We start from the raw sequence: 21,599 nt of genomic DNA on the forward strand, positions 1-21,599 counted from the left end.
GGTGATGCCCAAACCAGAGCTCCCTTCACCGCTGGTTCCGTCCAGCCCAGAGCCTGCACTTTGCCATCAAAGACGGCGGAGGAGGAGGACTTCCTGCCTCCCCAGTGGAACAGCCCGCTGTCATCCCGGAGGCCGTCCCCTCCGAGCAGCCCGCCCTGCCAGCCCCGCCCAAGCTGCTCGCACTTCTGGCTCCACTCCTGATGCCTGCCCTGCTTGCTCCGCTCAAGCTTCCGGGATCGCCCTGGCCTCCTGATGGGTTGTCTACTTCGCCCTGGCCGCCGGCTGAGCCGTCACCCCCTGTTCCTGTTCCCCTTCATGGACCTGGCCCCCCATCCCTCGCCCTGATCCTCCACCGTTCCACCTCCCTCCTGGACTCTTGTTTTGTTGTGTAGTTGTGTCTTGGAGCGTCTGGTAGCCGTTCCGTAGAGGGGGGGTTATGTCACAGTGTCTGGTTTGTGTGTTCCTGGGTAACCACTAGAGGTCCTCTTCCCCCACGGTGTCCTACATGTTTTAACTACATTTCCCATCATCCTGTTCTGTCACTCATTGTTTCATTGCACACAGCTGTCTCCCGTCACCTTGTTAGTGTTTGTGTATATATACCCTGTCTGTTCTAGTGTTTGTTACGGAGTCCTTGTTTTATGTCAAAGCACTTCCGAAGTTTGTATCTGCCCTGTTCATGTTTGTTTCTTGTGTTTTGGATTGCCTTACCGGATATTTGACCCTTGCCTGGACTAGTTGTGAGTACGGATTACCCAATAAATACTGCTCTTCGAACTTACCTTTACTCGTGTGTGTATCGTGACACCTAGATGTATAGAATGCAAAAAAAAAAAAAAAACTATGTTAGGAGTCACAATTACACCTTGAAATATATAACTCAATTTCACTAAAAACTATACGGTTTATTTAAATTGTATAAATAGTGGAATTTACAAACATCATCTTACTTGCTTTATTTCGATAAAAGTTCCCTCCTTCTGGTTCATGATACCCTTGCTTTCCCCACAACATGCAGGGCAAATTGTGAATAGGGACATCAACTGGCTTTCACAGACAATAAACTTATCAGCCATGCTGAAAAACAAACCCATTCCTGTTATTCTCTAACTGTCCTATCACAATAAAGGCAAAAATGCCCAACACATATACTTAAACAAAGCACACATTCACAGAACCTTCGAACCACAACAGAAATTCTTGACAGTCAAAATCTAAAACCAAAGTAGTCTACTTGCCTTACTTAGACTCCTGTGGCAGTGATGAGTCACTCATCATCTTCTCCTCCTCCACTGGCATCCATGACATATCATTGGCGCTGTTTATGAAAGAGCTGGTCTCATCATCACTTTAAACAGGACTGGGCAGAGGGGTTGAAGTGGTCTTGACTTTTGGTGTTACTTAACTTCGGCCTTACCTGAGCAGCTGTGATTGAATGAAGGCCTTCCATTATAAAAAGACACAACCAAACCAATATTTCAGCCCAGGTTACACCCTCTAGAGTGAGTTCGCCAACTAGCAAGTCCCCACTCTGCGTTAAATAGCGCCACAGTGACAAGTCAACTTCAGCTATAAGACCAATTATATCCTACCTGCTGAACGTCGCAAAGGTCTAATGTTACACTGTGAGCCACTGTGATGGACAGATGCTGGTGGGTAATAGGCCTCTGGTTCTGGGTCTACCTCTGGTTCTAGGTCAACATGCACTGCATGGCTGACTGTGGGTGCATCCCTCCGTGACGGTCCCGCTGCATCTTTCAAAAGCTGAAGCAAATACAGCAGTTAACAATACATCCTTGAACAAACGGACTAATGCTATTTTACTGCATTTTTAAAACAGGAAGAGAATAATGTGAAACTCTAAAATTACAACATAATGACAAGGTTGCTGACTATAATCACAACGCTAACGTTAGCTAGGTACTTCCTAGAATCAAATGAGTATTTATAAGAGTAAGGCCATACGTATTTTTGGCATCAAATCGTGTTTTCACATAAACCACGCAATTATCTTATTAGACTTACAGTGAGCACTTCCCGCTTCATCAGGGGCATTCAATCGTCCAGCTTGCTGTCCTCCGTCGACTGCTTCTACTACAGTAGCATACACCGTAAGCACCGCATCAGCTACCAGTCTCACTCGAGTTTTAACCCCTTATCAAGCGCCCCCCTTTTTTTGAATATACATGAAAATGCACATTCCGAACTTAAATGGTTGTAATTCAAGAATGCTTTGGAGTATAGATGTAAGATTGGTCTTGTTTTTAAGAAGACATTTGGCAGATTTTTGTAGAAGAGAAATAAATTAAGAAAGTTAAACAGAAAAAAAGTTATAGAAGTTTGAGTTTATGAAAATGTACAACGTTAAAAATGTAATTATTCATATTTTATATAAAATATATATTTTCAAAACCTGGAGGACTCTAAAAATGCAAAAAAAAAATAAAAGGCAAAAATCTGAACAAGTTGTGTTTAAAATTTTAGGTTGATATCTCAAAAAATAAGCTTTCAGTGAGATTTTGTTTGGGCGCAGTACCAAACTTTTTCACTAGTTGACATTACTGCCCATATAAGGGCGCCTCCATTTCCATATGTTGTTTGAGGGATCTGAACCATTATTTTTACAATTTTCATACAATTTATGAAGTAGAAATCCTATTCAGAAGTAGTATTGGAAGTTTGGCAGATTTTTTTAATGAATTCAACCTCTAAGAAACACAAAAAGAACACGTATGTGCATTATAGCTTGCTGCCACGAATGGTGAATCACAAATTGTAAATCTATAATTTTTTTATTTATATTTAAAACATTTTCAGACCTTTTTTTCTAAAACAATTGAATGGATGCTATCTTTTGAACTCTTGGCATGAAAACAAACTGAGGTTTCTACCATTCTTTCATGATTTTTCATGTTCATCACTATTTCAAAATAAAGGTCTGAACACGCCTTAGGAGTATGAAAATATTCTTGTTGCAAATTGATAAATTACGTCTTCTCTGTAATGTATTTTAAAAATCAGTCACCACAAATGAAAACTAGAGATTTTAAGCTTTCAAATGACATATATTATTATGTGGTAATCTCCTCCCGTCATGCTTTCCGTCTACCAGCATATGCTATTTGGATCGTTATCTCTAGGCCTACACTCAATGAACATCTCCACACTAAATGAAAGGCCTGTCTCATAAAGACGGCTGTCTCAAATACCGGTACAAGCCGATGCAGTTCGGCGATTTGGGAAAATAAAACCCGGGCGATTATTTGAAGTTTTACGGTACTTACTTTGAATTCCTTTTCACACAGAATAATACGTTTCGTTATCAATAATATACAGTATTATTACCCCCAATGTAGGGCTATTTATACTGGGTCGCTGTTTACATGTATTTAAATGTGCCAGCCCTCCCTGAGACTGTGCCCCAGCAAATAAATAAATAAATCCTAATTAGAAAAACAGCTACTCTAAATGAGACGTAGTACCAGTTACTTATTTTGAGAAATTATGTATTTTATTTACCTTATTTTCTCCTTTGCTACCTCCAGTTATTTTGTTTTTCCTAGTCATAGTTGTTAGGGTTTTTTTGTCTGTTATCTCTTGTTGTGTGTTGGTTGCTGCCCTGCCCTGCATCCTGTTCCTCCTTGTTCATCGATACTCCTGTCCTGACAAGCCACTCTAGTGCCTAGTGCTGTTTCATCTCACCGATGCCAAGCCTATAGTTCCTTGAGCTGCTGTCAAGTTTCCACTGTTGCCAAAGAGCCTGGAGTTGTCTCATCCCTGACCAGCCTGTTCTCCAGTTGTGTGCCCTGCCCTATTGTTTGGACTGTTCCTGCCTGTGTTTTGTCTTTGTCAATAAATATCACTCCCCGTTCATTCTGAATCCTGACAGTATATTGTTCTGATGCTTCATTTGTATGCTATGATCCCATGAGTCCTCAGGGTTTCCCTTTTCATGTGAACTCATTATTACAAAATAAATAATAGACAAAATTGACTAATGATCTTTCTGCCCCATTTAATTTGTCCAAGCCAATAGGAAGCTTTTATCATCTAACTAATTACGATTAAATAATTCACTTTTGTTGTGTCCAAGACAACCACAACCAAGTGTTGTGGTTGTATTACTTGTTGCATGTTCAAACTTATAGTACAACTCCTTTTACTAGCCGCGTTCCATTACCGTTCAAATTGCGAATTGAAAATACGCTCAATTGAAACGCGTAATTTTCGCAAAAACTCCCATTTATCGCAAAAAGGTTTTATGCTTGCATGAGGAGGTTTTTCAGGCAATTCGAAAAATAAATATTTCTATTTCTTCTTATATTTTAGTTTTTGCGCATTTACAGTCACCTGACGTAGAAGGCGTGGTGTGTTCGGACAGAATACGAGATAGAGTTGTTTATTAAATTCATAAAAGACAAAAGAATTACAGGAATACTGGATTCTAAACCTCAAATAAATGCCACAATCAAGAGCTTGAAGCAGAAATTAGGGAGAAACTCCTCATATGTGCCGCTCACAGTATAAGGGTCTTTCCTTGCCATTAATGCTTGGATAACACGCCTACGTCTCCTTCCGTTAATAGTAATAATGTCTAGTGTGGTGGCTGCGATATATAAACCTACCAACGTCCATTGCCATGATTTTTTAAATGACTTATCGCGAGAGGAAAAAATTACGTTTTAGTCGCATAACATCGGTTAATGGGAAACGCCGTCATTTCGCAATAGTTTTGTATTTAGAAAAAAATCACAAAAGTTTTGCGCAAATCTGTAATAGAAATGCTGCTTCTGATGGAGAAATTCCAATTTGCCCTATTTTATATGAATGATTGAAGTGTTAAAGTCTACAACATTTCTGTTATCAAAGATAAGAGAATGGGTCAGTTGGCCCAGATGACCAGCCGGCCTGAGGATGGCTGGGTTGAAATCAACTTTCCTGGTACAAAAGGACCAAAGACGATTGCAGCTAAAGTACTGCTGTTTGGAGGTTTGTGCATGTTGTTTCTTTGGGTTGTTGGTAGGTAGGAAAAGACTTATGGAGCACTGCTAAAAGAGGGCAACGAATGTAGAGAAGTGCATTTCTAGATGCCAAAAACTTAAGAATGGAGTTGTGCAGGCCAGTAAGTATTATTGGAAAATTTAAAATCTCATACTTGGTGTACTATTGATTCCCGGAAAGAGGGAATCAGTGTTTTTTATTTTCTTTATCCAGGCCAAGATCAAGAAGGACCTTGAGGCTGCCCTTATTAAAGAAAAGGTCATGAAAAGCACACACCCTTTGGATGAAACTGACATGGGCCTGGCTGAGCTGGAAAGTCCACAAGATGACAGTGAAAGTTGCTTGACTTTAAAACGTTCTTTATACTAAAATGTTCACATGTATTGCCTCTATGTATTTTACTGTGTTTAAGCAAATATTATAGTTAGACAGTGCCTTGTCTTTTAAATTCCAGTTTCTTCAGAATGAGGGGGAGGGCAAAAGCCACAGAGTAAGTCCAGTACTACTACTGGACACAGTAATGAATCAGTCATTGTAGCTGACAGCCACAGACTACTTCACAAAATGGGTTGAGGCTTTCCCATTAAAGAGCAAATTAGCAGCAGAAGTGGGACGCCATATTTGCTCTGTTATATATACATATGGGTGTCCCAAAAGATTCCTCTCTGACCAGGGAAGAGAATTTGTGAACAAAGTATGTGCATATTTCAAATACTATTGTTGTATTGTTATTAGTCCCCTTTGCTTGTTTTTTTTATTTAATTTTACTATAACTGTTTTATGTTTCACCTCAACAACAGCCTCTGTCATATGTTGTCGATTGAAAGAAGTGTCACAGCTACCGATCACCTACAAAACAATGGCCTGGACGAGAAAACAAATGACAATCTAAAGAGGCAAGTTTCTGCAAATTCTTAAAATAATTGTAATTGCATTTTCTTAAAGAGATAAATATATATATATATATATATTTTAAATGCAATCGCTTGACAGCCCTAATATATTAGGGCTGTCAAGCGATTGCATTTTTAAAAAATCGAATTAATTATATGATGTGCCGATTTATCTATTTAATCGCACATCAAATTTGACTGAGAAATTACCCCAAACAATATAATTTAAAGTTAAATGAGAAAAACATCAAATAGACATTTAAAAAAGTAGCTTCAGAAAGAAATATTTTATTTGATTCAACAGAACTTATTACACAAACTTTTAGGCTACAACTGCCAAGTGTTTTTTCTTCTTCTTTTCTTCAGAAGCTGCATCTGAATTGGTAGATATATTTACAGACCAAAACAGTTTGGTTATTAACATATTATTATTCATTTCAGCTTTCCAACATAATTCTTCCTGAGGACAAAACTTACAGTACATTTCTGGATGGAAAAAAGTAAAAAAAGTACATGGAGACTACAAAAGAAACAACAGTCGAAACCATCTCAAAGTCTCAGGAAAAACAGAAGCAGGCTTATGCAAAAAGAGTACAAAAGAAGTACAAAAATACTGTGTATGGTGTTGGTGCTTCCATTCAACATGAGGAGGCAGGGAAGGAAAGGAGGAAGAATTGAGCCTGATTTTACCGCTTCAGTCTTGTTATAATCAGATTCAGCGCGTTCTTCCTCTTCAATCCGCAGTGGCGCCGAACAGAGCGCACGTCAGAAACAGAGAACAGGGTGTGTGTGTGTGTGTGTATCTGAGCCTCATTGGTCTGTCACTGCTCGTCAATGTCAGAATATTAGAGATTACCAATCAAATCAAAGTAGGCGGGATTTATATTCACAGAAGCTGCTGAGCGCGAATTTGAGCAGAGCGACTCGACGCTTCAGTTTATGGTCAAGTGCGATAATGTAAGTAGCTAAACTAAATATTTCACATTTGACTTTTTTTTTTTTAGGTCATAAATGTTAAACAAATGACAAATTATCAGGCAAACGAATTTACGTGTCTAATTTCGCCATTTTGAACAATTCTGAAAATAGGCCTTTGTAACGTGACCCGTGGAATGTAATTCGTTTACTGTCATTGTGAGGGGACGAGAAACAAAGCCGTTTTCATCTTGTTAGGCACAATATTAATAACGAATGTGTACATGTTGAGAATTAATATAGTACAATTTGTAGCATTCAGTAAATTAAAAAAAGTTCAGCTTTAGGAGGGGAAGATACAGGGCAAGATGAGGAGACAGAGAAAAAGAAAGAGTGATGGATAAGAAGTGAGAGTAGGTATTGACAAAAACGTCTTGAAATGCACATATCAGAGAAATAAAAAATTTGAACCCCCTACCAACCTTACATTTAGGACCCATTTGATTATAAAGCCCTGTCTACGGCCCTGTATTAAGATCAATAATGAATGTGTACATATTGTGAATAAATGTAATAAACTTAGTTAGGCTACCTAGCTTTCCTAGTAGCTTTCTGTAAATGAACGTGTCTGAGAAAATGATTCATAAATCAACCTATCAGCTGACCCCAAGTTTACTTTCGTCATTGACAGACAAAAATGAAAAGCCTATACAGGAAGAGCCAGAGCAAGAGAAAAACAAAGAGAAAAAGAGTGATGCTGAACCAGATCTATATTTGTATTGATGATTCTAATTTGATTATTTTATATCCAATTGTTGATATTTGTGTTTTGAAAAAAGTTTTTGATTCATGTTTTGACTCCTAACCAATTTTCTACATTAAAAATTGTCTTTTTATGTGGGCTAGTAAAATTCATTTCGGGCTACCAAAATCTGAAGGGTGCCTGCCCGAATGGCTACCAGCGATTTAGAAATTCTGCGAGCCCTGAGAAGAAAGAGGTTGTAGTTACTGAGTTTTATATTAGCAAGTTTGATCCATTGGTCATTTGTTTGGCCTAACCAAGTTTATTGTTTGCTTGAAAGGGTTTGGTCTGTTCAAACTGTTCATGTTGGCCTTTAGGCTCTTCTGACCTGTTGGTCACTGGTTCTCAAATACACTATATTGACAAAAGTATGTGGATACCATTGATGGATTTGGCCAGGCATCATTGCATTAATAAGAAAAAATCCTGATGCTACAGAATGGATTGACATTTCTAGAGAATTGTGTGCATCCAATTTGGTTGGATCAACTCCATATAGATAGTCATGGGTTTAAAAGTAAACTAAAATGCCTTTTAGGTGTCCATGTACTTCTGGTTATATGGCAATATCTATATATCAGTCATATATGTAAGTGATTTAACATTCACGTTGTGTTTACAGTTAGAAGGCTGAGGGCAGCAAAAGATTGTGGCCAGGTGGAAGCCGTTGTTGGACCATATAAACTGTATGATTCATCTCTCCGTACACTGCATGGGACTGAGTGGCTGACTGATGACGTAAGAAACCAAACTGCAGTGTTGAAAATGTATCAAAAGAGAAAATCTAAATGTGTTTCTGTTTTTCAATGCAGGTTATCGATGCAAACGTGCACCTTCTTATTAAAAAACAACAGGCAAGTGGGAATTATATTTATTTAGCTTAAGATATTTTTCATTCTTTTTTTATATTTCATACTTTATAGATATTTTTCACATTATAATTTTGGTAACACTTTACAATAAGGTTCATTTAATAAACATTAGTTAATGTATTAACTAACCATGACAAATACATTTGTTACTGTTTTTGTTCATCTTTTGTAAACGTTAGTTAATACAAATTCTACATGTGAATTCACATAATGCCCTTACAGCATAACAGAGCCACCAGATCCCCCCCAACTGTAAGGGTTAAAGGGTTAGTTCACCCAAAAATGAAAATTATGTCATTGATTACCCTCATGTAGTTACAAAACCATAACTCTTTCGTTCATATAAACATTAATTAATGCAATTGTCAGTTATGGAAAACGGAAGCTCAAGCATGCGTTTGTCTCTAATAGCATGCAGAGAAAAGTCCAAATTAAAAAATTACCCATCGTAAGTGCACATTGATGGCCTAAGACACGAAACAAGCGGTTTGTGTGATAAAACGAACAGTATTTATATCGTTTTTATCTCTTTTACACAACCACGTCCATCTGATCTGTTTACTTAGTCTGCGCAAGCGCTGTAAAGTGCCGCAAGGCTCCGGAAGTGGTCTCTCGCGCGTGTACGTCACTCATTGTTTACACAGAGATTTCGGCAGTGTTACCTTTCACTGTGAAGAGCTAAACTTATTTAGACGTGCAAGAAATCGCAATGGAAGACTATTTTGAAAAATCAACAGACAACGTTGAATTTTTTTCACAACCGTATTTATTTGAACCAAATATACAGATCAAGAACTCAGAGCGATGGAGGAAGCATCCGCTGCAGCAGCAGATCTTCAAGCCTCAGAGAGACAGAGATCTCTGCAAAATTGGTGGTGTTCTTGTAGCAAGTGTTGTGAGATGCCAACAGAAGTGGAGAGCATATGTTGTCACGAATGGAACATAGCAATGCCTCAACTACAAGACCACGACGACGAGGACATTGACAGTATTTCATCATACACCTGCCTGACTGAAGATCCTGAGTTTTCTCCGCTGTTGAGCCGCAGCGTTTTGCACGTTGTGTTTAGTTTGCCACGTATAAACTGGAGGCGACATCCAAGGCCAGAGGGACCCAATGGCACGCTGTCAATAGAGTGAGTATTGTGTTGTATTTTTTTTATTATCGCAACGATTATAGAGTGCATTATAAACCAATTAATTATTTACAATAACTCCATTATATTTCAGACAGTGTAGATTGGTGGCGTATCGTGTGGTTTTGGAGTGGATGGTGAAGGGGGAATATCTGGGCAGAAGAAATAGAAAAGTTTTACCCTCTTGTGTGGTGAAAGCTATCCGTGATAAATATCCATCCTCCTCCAGACGTTATGTTGGCTACCTACAATCTCTGTTCTGTGCATAGGTTCTGGTGTAAACAATGAGTGACGTACACGCGCGCGAGATAAATTCAGATAAGTAAGAATTCAGATAAGTAAACAGATCAGGGGCCGTATTCACAAAGAATTTTATCTTACCACTAGGAGTACTCCTAAATCGCACTAAAAGATTTTAGCTAGGAGTGTTCTCTTAAAAGTTATTCACAACGCCTTTCAGACCTACTCTTAGTAAGGAAAAATGACAACTCCTAAACTAAGAGTGAGTCTTCGTTGCTATGGATGACGTCAATTCTCATGCACGAGCTTCCTCGCAATGATCACGGTGATTGGTTGTTAGATGACAGGGCCATCATGCGGAACATAACACAGACGCACCAAATCATGGAATTACGACATCTAAATATGTCTGTGTCCTACACAAAATAATAATAATAATGTCATCGAAATGCATATATAATGACATGTTTGTGCAGGCCCCAGTGAAGTGCAATTCTAAAAAGGCAGAGAGAGAGAGAGAGAGAGAGAGAGAGAGAGAGAGAGAGAGAGAGAGAGAGAGAGAGAGAGAGAGAGAGAGAGAAAAGTTGTGAATTAAATTAAATTAAATCAAGGTAGCCTAATACCCTAATGAAAACCGCCACTTGCCTAATAATGAAAAACGACACTTGCATTAACACTTGCTTGGTTAATTGACATCCTATTAGGCTAAATAGACTACTTAAAGCAAGGAAATGTTGCTCCTATTGAAGTAATGTAATAGTTGAATGACGGTGGATTATGAACTCGCCAAAACGGAAAAGAAAGCCCAACTGGACGCAGGATCAGTTACTGCTGCTGGCCCAGTTGGTGCTGGAAAAAAAAAACATAATAAAAGGGAAATTCAGGACTGGGATATCAAGCAAAACTAAGCGTGAGACATGGGAGAGGATTTGTTTGCAGATCAATGCAGCATTCCCACTTGTGTCGCGGACCCCGGACGACTGCGAGAGGCGGTGGTATGCGCTACAATCACAGTCGAGGATTGAGATTGCAGCCTTTAAACGGGCAAGCACGGCAACAGGTGGGCCTATAATATAAAATTTATAATATCATTATTGTTTCATGTAATTCTAAAAAGTTCCTGCTTGTCATGAATGTAATGAATTATGAAACAAATGTCATAAACAATATGCTTACATTAAAGTGTTCTTTTAAGTATTATAGGCAATGCTTTTGAGTTGGTGAAACTTTCCATGTATGTGTTAAGGAGGAGGATCAGCACCTAAGCCACTGAGCCACATTGCATCGGTGGTGTATAGTGTCATTGGGTCAGACACCAGCATAACGGGCATTGAGGGTGCAACTGATCCGGCAATGCAGATGCTAATGGAAATAGAGGGGTAGGCTATGTTTACTTGTACATTTTTGGTGATATTTAATGAAGGACATACAATATCATTATGTGCAAACCACCCACCCACACAAAAAACTGTGTTCACAAATTATAAGAATTTTTTACAGGCTACAATTTATACAATTTGTACAATTTTACAGGCCAAATGGAATCCCAGGTCCTTCAGGTGGAAGTCATCATCCTCTTCCTGCACCTCTTCCTCTTCCTGCACCTCTTCCACAATCCCATCACCTGCCTCTCCCCTCAGTCCTGCTGCTGGTGCAAGGCCATCACCCCTGGAAGAAAAGAAGATGAAAATGGAAATGCGTGTGTTAAGAAGGCAGAAAAGGGTCCTTGATGCAAAAGAGAAGCTAATACAATTAAAGTCTGAATATTACACTCTAAAGATTGCAAAAATGCAAAGGGAATAAACACACTTAAATTGAGCAAAAATGTGTCTTTACTCATTTGTGCATGTGTGATTATTTACCCAAAGTGTGTATGGACAAAGTGATCCCTGAATGCCAGTCCACATTGTTCCACTTCATCAACAAATTGGTTGTGTTCATTGTCATCACCATCATCATCATCATCATCATCATCATCATCGTCAAACTCATCATCATCTCCTGTCTGTGGTATCAGGGTACCCGCGGGGTCTTAAAAGCATTGAAAAAGTCTTAAATTTGATCATCTCAAATTAAGGCCTTAAAAGCCTTGAATTTGGTAAACAAAGTCTTGAATTTCGTTACAAAGGTCTTATATTTTTTTGCTTTTCCTACGATTAAGTTCATACCGTAACAAAATTAACTGTTACTAATGTAGGCTAATTAAAAATTCATGCAGCGTTGAGTGCACCTTCATCCGCGCTTCTTCAGCAGTGTAGAGCGCGCGCGCATGGTTGCCAGATACTATTCATTCAAACCCCAAATCAGAGCTTTTCTGTTAAAAGAACATATTTTCTACACGGTCTTTTCAATAGTATCTGGCAACCATGCGCGCGCACGCGCTCTACTGCTGAAGAAGCGCGGATTATCTGAAAACACAGACAAGCTGGAGTTCAGCGATCTTTATTTGAGATTTTCTACTTAAATTAAAGTGTCATTCAGTCGGTCTGTGTTCTGTCACGAGCCGCTTGCGCTGTTTGTGCGACTAAATCTGCGATCAAAAGTGTTTTTAATGTAGATCATATTATACGAGCAAGAATGCAATGTTTCCCGAATATCCACACGATTTCAAATGTGACATTGATTTTATACAACAGTTAAAAAACAACAAAAGGATAACATTAAGTGATTTACTGCATAAAACAGTATAGTCAGGCTCATTGCTCTATTTTGCAACGAAATCTGTGGCTTTGAACGAATCGTGAGATTCAATGAATGAACGACTCGATGACTCGCTCATAAAGACCGTGAGTTACCGCCACCTACTGGCTATTTTAATATACTATTTTTATTAATATTAAACGTTTTTTAACATTGCATATTTATTGAACATTGTTTTATTTAAAGCATTATTTATGTTTAAAAGGTATTATAAAGGTAAAAAATTTAATGGAAAAATGTATTAAAGGGGGCAAATATTGTCCCTTAATGGAAAAGGTGTGACTGCAGTCTAAGTGGAAGAGAGGGGGTACCAGGGGGTACGGCACTCAAAAACATAGGAGAACCACGGAACTTAGGAAAAGGGATGTGTAGAATTGCACAAGTGCTACTGCTAAAGAGTGCAGTGTCAATTTCTCATAAGCTTAATTGAATGGCCTAGAGAGAATAATTATGACATTTTCTGTCTAAAGACTACATATAAAATAGCTACCTAAAGTAACTGCAGTTTGACTAAAAGTAATGACTAAAAGTTTGCATTAATAAGCATTTTCGTCTGAAGATGAAGACTAAGACTGAATCAAGAATGGCTGCCAAAATTAACACTGGCCTACACACACGTGCTCACTACAACAGTGTTGCGTATGTATTTAATATGACTGATCATTTAAATAAAATGTTTTATTTAATTCAAGTAGGCTACATGTACATAATTATTTTCTAGGGTTTAAAATTTATACAGATTTGACATTTTCCCCTCATACTTATGTTGGAATCGGTACGAAGTTGGCATTGAATTTCATTTGAAATGGTATTAAAAAGGTCTTAAAAAGCCTTGAATTTAAGCTGGAGGATCCTGGGGGTACCCTGGGTATGTTCCTTTGCCGACACAGGTTGTGAAGAAGCGCACACACAGTGATCACTTTACTCGTCTTCTCTGGAGTAAGGCGGATTTCACCATGTAAAACATGGAAACGTCGCTTTAGCTGTCCAATCCCCCTTTCCACCACACTGCGTGTCTTCTTGTGTGCTCTGAAACATGCACCAAGGAACAGTAAACATTATTGATTTAACCAACAACACCAAGAGCCACCACTATAATTTGTAATAAGCTTTGACATTGTGGTCAACATGTGCAGTGTGCACTTACCTATTGTAATTTAACTGTGGTCTATTGTAATTTTCACTTGTGGACCGGAGGTAAGGTGTAAGGAGCCATGACTTACAGGGATACTTTAATACTTTAATACTTTAACTTTATTGTCCCCCATGGGGAAATTCTTTTCCACAGTACTGCACTTGTTTGACACACAGCATACACAATATAATACAAATGAACATAATACCATAATAATAATAAAAATAAAATAAAAAATAAAGGATAACACTCAGCGACGGCGGTTATTGAGGCATGTGATGACTGCGGGAATCAGACTTCTTCCAAACCGAGCCTTCCTGCACCTCAGGGTCCTGTACTTACGCCTTGATGGCAGTAGGGTTAAAAACTCATTCAGTGGATGTGTGGAGTCTTGTTCTATTGAAGTTGCAATGCGTGTGATAGCTCTGTTATTGAGTTCTGTAAGGTTAAGTGTTGGAAGACCTATAACTTTTGAAGCAATATTAGACACCTTTGTTAGTTTGGTCCGGTTTTTGACTGAAAGCAAATTGAAAAAACAGACAGAACAGTACAATAAGATTGGCTGAATAATGCTTTGATAAAGTAGCAGTAGCAAACGAGGAGTAACATTTAGTCCTTTGAGCTTTCGAATAACTGACATTCTTTGATGACTTCTCTTATGTATGTCCGTGATGTGCTGATCAAAGGAAAGGTTGTTATCTATTGTTACTCCCAGATATTTGAAACTATCCACTATTTCGACTCTCTGATTATGGATAACAACAGGACACTGTGGTAACAAGGGGTTGACTATCAGCTCTTTTGTCTTGCTAATATTTAGGTTCAGATAGTTATCCTCACACCACTGGACAAAGTGCATAACAGTGGTGTGATAATCCATAATGGAGTTGTTATCTCTGAGCAGGGCTAGGATAGCTGTGTCATCTGAGTATTTTAAATATTTGATGTTGGATAATGGACTAATATTGTCATTTGTGTAAAGTGTATACAAAAAAGGACTTAACACACAGCCCTGCGGTGCTCCAGTGTTGATGGTGAGAGCAGAAGATGTAGTTGAGCCCATCCGTACTACTTGCTGCCTGTCGCTAAGAAAGTTGTGTATGAACTGAATCAGTCGAGTAGAAATGTTGAGGTGATACAGTTTTTGAATCATCAGATGTCTTTGGATGGAATTAAAGGCAGAGCTGAAGTCTACAAAAAGTATCCGGACAAAATTGCCTGGAGAGTCCAGGTGCTGAAGGAGGAGATGCAGCAGACAGGCTACAGCATCCTCGGTGCCCCTTTTAGCCTTATAGGCAAACTGAAGGGGTTCCAGTTGTGGGTTAACAGCTGGCAAGATGGTTTTCAGCAGCAACTTTTCCAGGCATTTCATAATTATAGATGTGAGGGCAACAGGTCGGTATTGGTTGAGCTCACTGGGCCGTGGCCTTTTGGGGACCGGAATTATAATGGACTTTTTCCATATGAAAGGTATGGTAGCAGTTAAATAAGCCTCACTATATAGCCACTGTCCCCCACCAAGTGACATCCAGCTGGGACATGACGTCTCTCAAACAGTTGCCTCAGACCACTCTCCATCAATATCCTCGAGTCATGAGTGGACCCGGGCCACTTTGCAACAATATCGAGAATTGTGAAGTTTGCATCGAACACAATCTGGGTATTGATGGAGTGGGTTTTCTTTCTATTCACAAACACGTCCTCATCCTGACGTGGTGCAATTATTTTAATATGTGTCCCGTCTATAGCACCGACCACTCCGGGCACACCGGCAATATCCATAAAGCTGGCTTTGTTTCTTTGGAGTTGGCGAATGTCCAAAGGAAAACGTATGAACTGTTGAATAATATGGGGTCTACAGAGTGCATTGATGGTTTGGTGGATGGATCTGCTTACCGATGGCTGGGATATCGCTAGATTGTCGGCATTACATAATTGCATTTTCCCCGTTGCCAGGTAGCGAAGTGTTATCAAACATTTCAATTCGGCACTTATTGGGTTGTTGCGATTAGTTGGCGCTGTTATTGCATCCCTCACAAGATCCACAACAATCAGTATTCCCTCACGGTTAAGGCGGTATCTTTGTAATAACTCCGTGTCATTGAGTGTCTCCAACACACTCTGTCGCACGGCCATTTTAAGATCCTTTGTGAATAGGTCTTAGTGAGTTAGGAGTCCTCTCGACTTCTTTTAAGCTGTCCCAGACTTAGGTGCTACTTTTAGGGCTAAAATGCTTCGTGAATTACTCTTAGTGAAAAAAATTAGGAGTCCTAAAGTTAGGAGTGACACGCCCATTATTTTTAGGAGTTGCTCCTAAATTCGCCTGTTAGGAGCTACTTTTAGCCTTAAAATTCTTTGTGAATACGGCCCCAGATGGACGTGGTTGTGTAAAAGAGATAAAAACGATATAAATACTGTCCGTTTTATCACACAAACCGCTTGTTTCGTGTCTTAGGCCATCAATGTGCACTTACGATGGGGAATTGTTTAATTTGGACTTTTCTCTGCATGCTATTAGAGACAGTGCCTATAGACCTGCATTATATGACTGACAGACAAGAACGGTTTGACCTAAAAATATCGAAATTGAAACTACTGCGGAGACAAAGACACCTACATCTTGGATGCACTTCAGGTAAGCTAAAACATACCAAAATTTTATTTCAAAGTGAACTATCCCTTTAATGTTGACCTACACCACGTTACAAAGTCATCCACTACAAGACCATGCCCTTGATCCTGTTCCTGTAGGAGACTCACTATCACAGAATCATCAGCATATTTAATAATGTGCCTATTTTCGTATGAACTGCGACAAACATTTGTATACATAATATATAGAAGGGTGACAGACAACATCCTTGAGGAGACCCAGTGGAACAAAATAACTGTTTAGTATACATCGTTCATTTTAACACACTGTGATCTTTCTGTTAAAAAATCTAAAATCCATCGAGCAACATTTAAATCAATGTTAAAATGTGATCTTAATTTCTCTATTAACAAATGAGGCTGAATGGTATTAAAAGTAGAAGAGAAATCAATAAATAAAAGCCTGTCACATGCCTTAGGTTGTTCCAAATGTTTATGGGCCATTCTACAGAATTGGTGCAAAGTCAGAGTTGGAAACATCTTGACATTTTTTTGTTTTGTTTTTTACCCACAAATTTGTCACTACCAAAACACAATAATAAATAATTTATTAAGAAGGCTTATAATGACCTATTAAGGTTTTGTTTACATCTACCTCATAAATATATAGTTTTTCTATTTAAAAAATATATATATTTTTACAGGTTAAATCAATAAAGATTATAATTTTAATAATATTTGAAGTGTATTTATGAGATTTGCTGTATTTTTGCTGAACCCAATCTTTCTTTGTAGAAGGCATAAAGTTTATCGTACTGATTTCAAATTTAAGGATTCATTAGTTTGAATATGCATTGAACCAAACACTATCATAACATCTTAGTTGATAATTCAATATACTTTATGTTTGACAAAACATCCCATGTTATGGTAGTGACTGCACATTTTTGGTAGTGACAGTAATGTTTTAGTAGTGACCACAATACTTAGTTTGCCATGGCTGAATCAGACTATCCACATTTTATGTTAATATAAATAAATAACTATGATGCACATATGCAGTCAGTACATATAGCAGACACACATCTGACAGTAAATATCTTATAAGAACACCTAGAGCTATTCTATACTTTGGGTCTTGAGGTGCAAGAGAGAAGAGGTATGCTCAGAGATTTTTCTTCCTAAAAAAATAAATAAACAACTTTCCTCCATGCTTTTCTGACATGTCTTTGCTCCCTGTCAGATAATTAACTGATACTCTTCAACTTTCCTTCTTCTCTTCGTTTCTTATTTTTTTCTCTTTATTTCCTTAAGTATTCCTCGTACTTCACTGGGTCTTCCCTCAACCTTTGTTTGTATTCTCTGTCTCTCTGTTGTAATTTTTCTATTTGTTTTAGGCATGTTGGTGTTTTATGTCATTCTCCCTGTCAAGTTAATCATAGAAATTAAAATACACCTATGCTAGTATCATGGACTGCATCCTTAACTAGGCAGGTGATACAACTGAACTAATAATGACGGTGAAGATGACACGTGACATGATGACAGGCAGACAAGTCCAATGAAAACAAACTAAACTAAACAAACTGTGGCACATGGGGTCACAATAGGGTGACCACCCGTCCCACTTTGCGTTGTACCGCACAGCATTTTCACCCCTTGTCCCGCACGTCGCATATTGAGAAAATGTCCTGCATTTCCATCAGTCTGTTGGTTTTTAATGATCATATTAAGAAAACGTGCATGCGATCTTTTGCCTTTTTAAGAAAGCATTTTATTTATTCTTTTTGTGGCGTAGTTTTTCACCTATATTTAACAGCGCTTCCTCAGAAGTGCAAATACAACAGCCGTTTTTTAAAATCCTATCCAATGGTTGAAATGAAAGGAGTAAACACGGTCACTGGTAGGTTGTGGCGGCTGTCAATCAAAATGTGGAGCGGTGATTCGTTCCATGTGTTCCCTGTCAGAAAACAACTGGATAATTCGGTAAATTAAAATGTGAATTTAACAGAGTTAGAACTTATTGCCTGCTGTGGTTGTTCTAATTCACATCCTTTCTAAAAAATATAAAAGTTTTTGGTTTAATAGATTCTTAATATATAAGACTGTCAATAAACTAATTTTATGTTGTTTTTTATTTTATTTGATCTTTATTTATTTTGTTGGATTTTAGTTGGACTTGGTCAGAACTGTTTCAAAAGTTATCTGCATGATGCCTGCTGCCTTTGGGCTCAGTGATGTTGAACTTAAATTACATGTAAAATAAAGACATGTTATGTTACATTGTAATGTAATGGTGTTTTCTGGAAGGGACTAAAGAACAAAGTATTTTAATCAGCTGAAAGGCAGAATACAAATGTTTTTATTAAGTTAGATAGACATTATATAACAGTTTCAGGTTATTTTTTAGTGTTGGTAACATGTCCCACATTGTCCCACACAAACTTAGTAATCGTCCCACATTTGGTTTGTTTGATGGTGGTCACCCTAGGTCACAAGCTTTTGGTTATACGGCTCCCCATTTATGGAACTCACTTCCTGTAGAAGTTTGCAATAGTTCTAGTCTTTCGGGCTTTAAATGTAGTCTTAAATCTTATCTGTTTAGGCAGGCTTTTATGTGATTTTAATGTTTGTAGCTGTACTGGTTTTATTGTTTAATGTCATTGTTTTTATGGATTTTGTAAATTGTCTTTGAGTGCCATGAAAGGCGCATATAAATAAAAATGTATAATAATAATAATAACATACACTAACAATGAGTAATACTTTTGTTACAGTATTTATTAATCTTTGTTAATGTTAGCTAATAAAATCCAGCTTTTCATTGTTTTTTCATATTAGTTCATGGTGCATTAACTAATGTTAACAAATACAACCTTTGATTTTAACAATGTATTAGTAAATAATGAAATTAAACTAAGATTAATTAATGCTGTACACTCTAAAAAACGATACGTTGGCTGAACAACCATTACTTATAAAAGTAATTAGATTAAACACAAAAAACGTAGTATTCATAACTTTTCAAGCTCTACTTAAACTATATAGTGTGTCAAAATTAAGTAAATCTAGCATAACATTTTAAGTAACTATATGAGCCACGTGATATGCAATTTCCCGTGATGCAAATTTCCAGAAAAAAATTGGAGCCATTTTGTGAAGCACATGTGAAGACGGTGAAAAGGTAAGCTTAACATTCTATAAACTAAGTAAAATATTAGATTTTGACGTTTTAACATGAATAAACACTTTTCTGAAATTTTCTGAAACAACTTGATGAAGACGCTAAAAAGAGGTAAGATGAACTTTTTTTAACTTAAGGTGGGCTTCATTCGTTTATTGCATTTTTTGGTCAAGAAATTATAACTTTTAAACCGAATTTCAGAATTGCTACCAATTTTGCATCAACAATTAGAAACGTGTTACTTACCAATATGTATGAAAACGTTTGTAGCCTACATGTTAGTTCATGTATGAAATGAGTGACTGCACGCGAGTATTTAAAACAATAATTGCATTTGCATTATTAAGCGCGTGTGATATCGAATGTACGGTCAAGTGTTTATAGTAGTCAGAGTATTTATTGTTTATTTCTAAGTATATGACCATTGACCATGCATCTCGTTGGCACGTAAGCCATGCATTAAGATTGCTTTAAGAGGACAATTCGGACGGCGCTATTGGGAGGCCCGCTCTCCCCACGGAGAAATTGTCACGTAGCTAAAATATTTTTTAAGTAAATTTAGAAGTTGTCATTTATTATATATGCATATGAGTTTTCGGATTTAATTTTTTTTTACTTTGCATTACATATTCCCATGCGGGAAAGGGGGGCGGCCAGGCCTTGGGCCACTTGGGTCACTTTTGGTAACGTTAATGTACAAATATTAAATTCGAAAACATATTGTGGCTACAGCTCCATGTGTGCACGATTTATCATTATACTACAGGGCCGTTGAATGCTTGAATCTGATTGGTTGACGAACGTTCTGAGGCGTGCAATTATTTTCAGGGAACCGCACGGCTAAAGTAGTTCCAGGCAGGTCTTGACCTCATTACAGTTCCATATCACTTCGCGTAGTTAACTGTAATAACGGAAAAGAGGATACAATTCATAACAAGAGACACTGCAGCCCCATGCGCTTGATCTGCAATTTTCAATGTCTAACTTCACAATCAATGGAAACATGCAGTTTAATTTTAATAAATAAAGTAGTAGGCTATACAGTCCTATACATAATCAATAAAAAAATAAACTGAATATTTAAATAAATTGATAGTCCTGTTGCACGGGTTTTTGTAATTATTGAAGATAATATAACAAATAAATAAAATTGATAGGCCTATAGCCTACTTGTTAAAAGGGCTTTGTGTTTCATTTATTAGTCTAGTCTACTGTCACTAATAGAAAAAAAGAATGAACGAATTAATTAAAACGAATTTAATTAATAAATAAATAATAATATTGACGCACATGCTTCTCTCTAAGGTCGGTTATGAATGTAATTTGATACTTATGACTGATCATGCACGCGTTTTCAGCGCGTTCAGTCTGTGTTCACTGCGGTGTTTAAAATCTGCTGCATTCACAGTCAGAGAATGTTTCTAGTCGTTAAGTGTGTCCCCAGCATTACTCTGCTATCAGCGGCTCAAACCTCCGTTACTAACTCTAAAATGACGTTTTGGAATTAGCAACGGAGCATGGGTTTAGATGCGCAAGGAATTAGTCCTACATACAAGAGCGTTTTAATGACAAAAACTTTACAAACGTCTTGAAATACATCATCTGAACAATATTTCGAGGTGTGGCAACTGTAGTATAAGCGGAATAATTGACTCCAGGCCGTTGAATTATTATAAAAATAATGCACACCCTAGGTGTAACGGCCACTCCGCTTCGCGTCGTGACCGCATTACCACCTCGGGTGTGCATTATTTTTATAATAATTCAACGGCCTGTCGTCAATTATTCCTTACTTAAATAATGGCGATCTATTACAGCTTCAGCTTTTTGTTTTCGATGAGATTAGTTCAAAAGTGTTCATAATTAACTTCTATAGGCTATTATCTTGTTTAAATTAATTAATATTATCTAATAGAATCATTTTTATATTTATAGGCATTTAATAATGCAATTTAATTATTTTTTTCTTTCTAGATCGATATATATATATATATATATATATATATATATATATATATATATATATATAAATATATATACACACACGCACACGATAAGATTTGTAATGTTTTTAAAAGTCTCTTCTTCTCACCAAGGCTTCCTTTATTTGATCCAAAATACAACAAAAA

General features: G+C 37.5%; 1 protein-coding gene and 1 long non-coding RNA gene across 2 annotated transcripts; both read left to right on the plus strand.

Moving 5' to 3' along the window:
- Window positions 1-8,215: 8,215 nt before the first annotated feature.
- Window positions 8,216-9,964, plus strand: LOC306999597. The gene is made up of 4 exons (XR_013797879.1): window positions 8,216-8,349; window positions 8,424-8,465; window positions 9,271-9,619; window positions 9,714-9,964. It is a non-coding gene; the product is annotated as an uncharacterized lncRNA (long non-coding RNA).
- Window positions 9,965-9,970: 6 nt separating this feature from the next.
- LOC306999595 (nuclear apoptosis-inducing factor 1-like) lies at window positions 9,971-11,837 on the plus strand. The gene is made up of 3 exons (XM_079614421.1): window positions 9,971-10,919; window positions 11,106-11,238; window positions 11,393-11,837. Exons 1-3 carry the CDS (start codon window positions 10,637-10,639, stop codon window positions 11,544-11,546), a joined length of 570 nt encoding a protein of 189 aa, XP_079470547.1. The 5' UTR covers window positions 9,971-10,636; the 3' UTR covers window positions 11,547-11,837.
- The last annotated feature ends 9,762 nt before the right edge of the window (window positions 11,838-21,599 follow it).

This window comes from Phoxinus phoxinus (genome assembly GCF_949152265.1).
Source record: "Phoxinus phoxinus genome assembly, chromosome: 5".
Lineage (NCBI taxonomy): Eukaryota > Metazoa > Chordata > Actinopteri > Cypriniformes > Leuciscidae > Phoxinus > Phoxinus phoxinus.

Bases quoted from the DNA above. Each gene is read 5' to 3' on its own strand.
- LOC306999595 (XM_079614421.1), top strand. From the start codon at position 10,637: ATGAACTCGCCAAAACGGAAAAGAAAGCCCAACTGGACGCAGGATCAG. The intron at 10,920-11,105 runs GTGGGCCTATAA...GTATGTGTTAAG, and splicing joins ACGGGCAAGCACGGCAACAG to GAGGAGGATCAGCACCTAAG. The intron at 11,239-11,392 runs GTAGGCTATGTT...ACAATTTTACAG, and splicing joins ATGCTAATGGAAATAGAGGG to GCCAAATGGAATCCCAGGTC.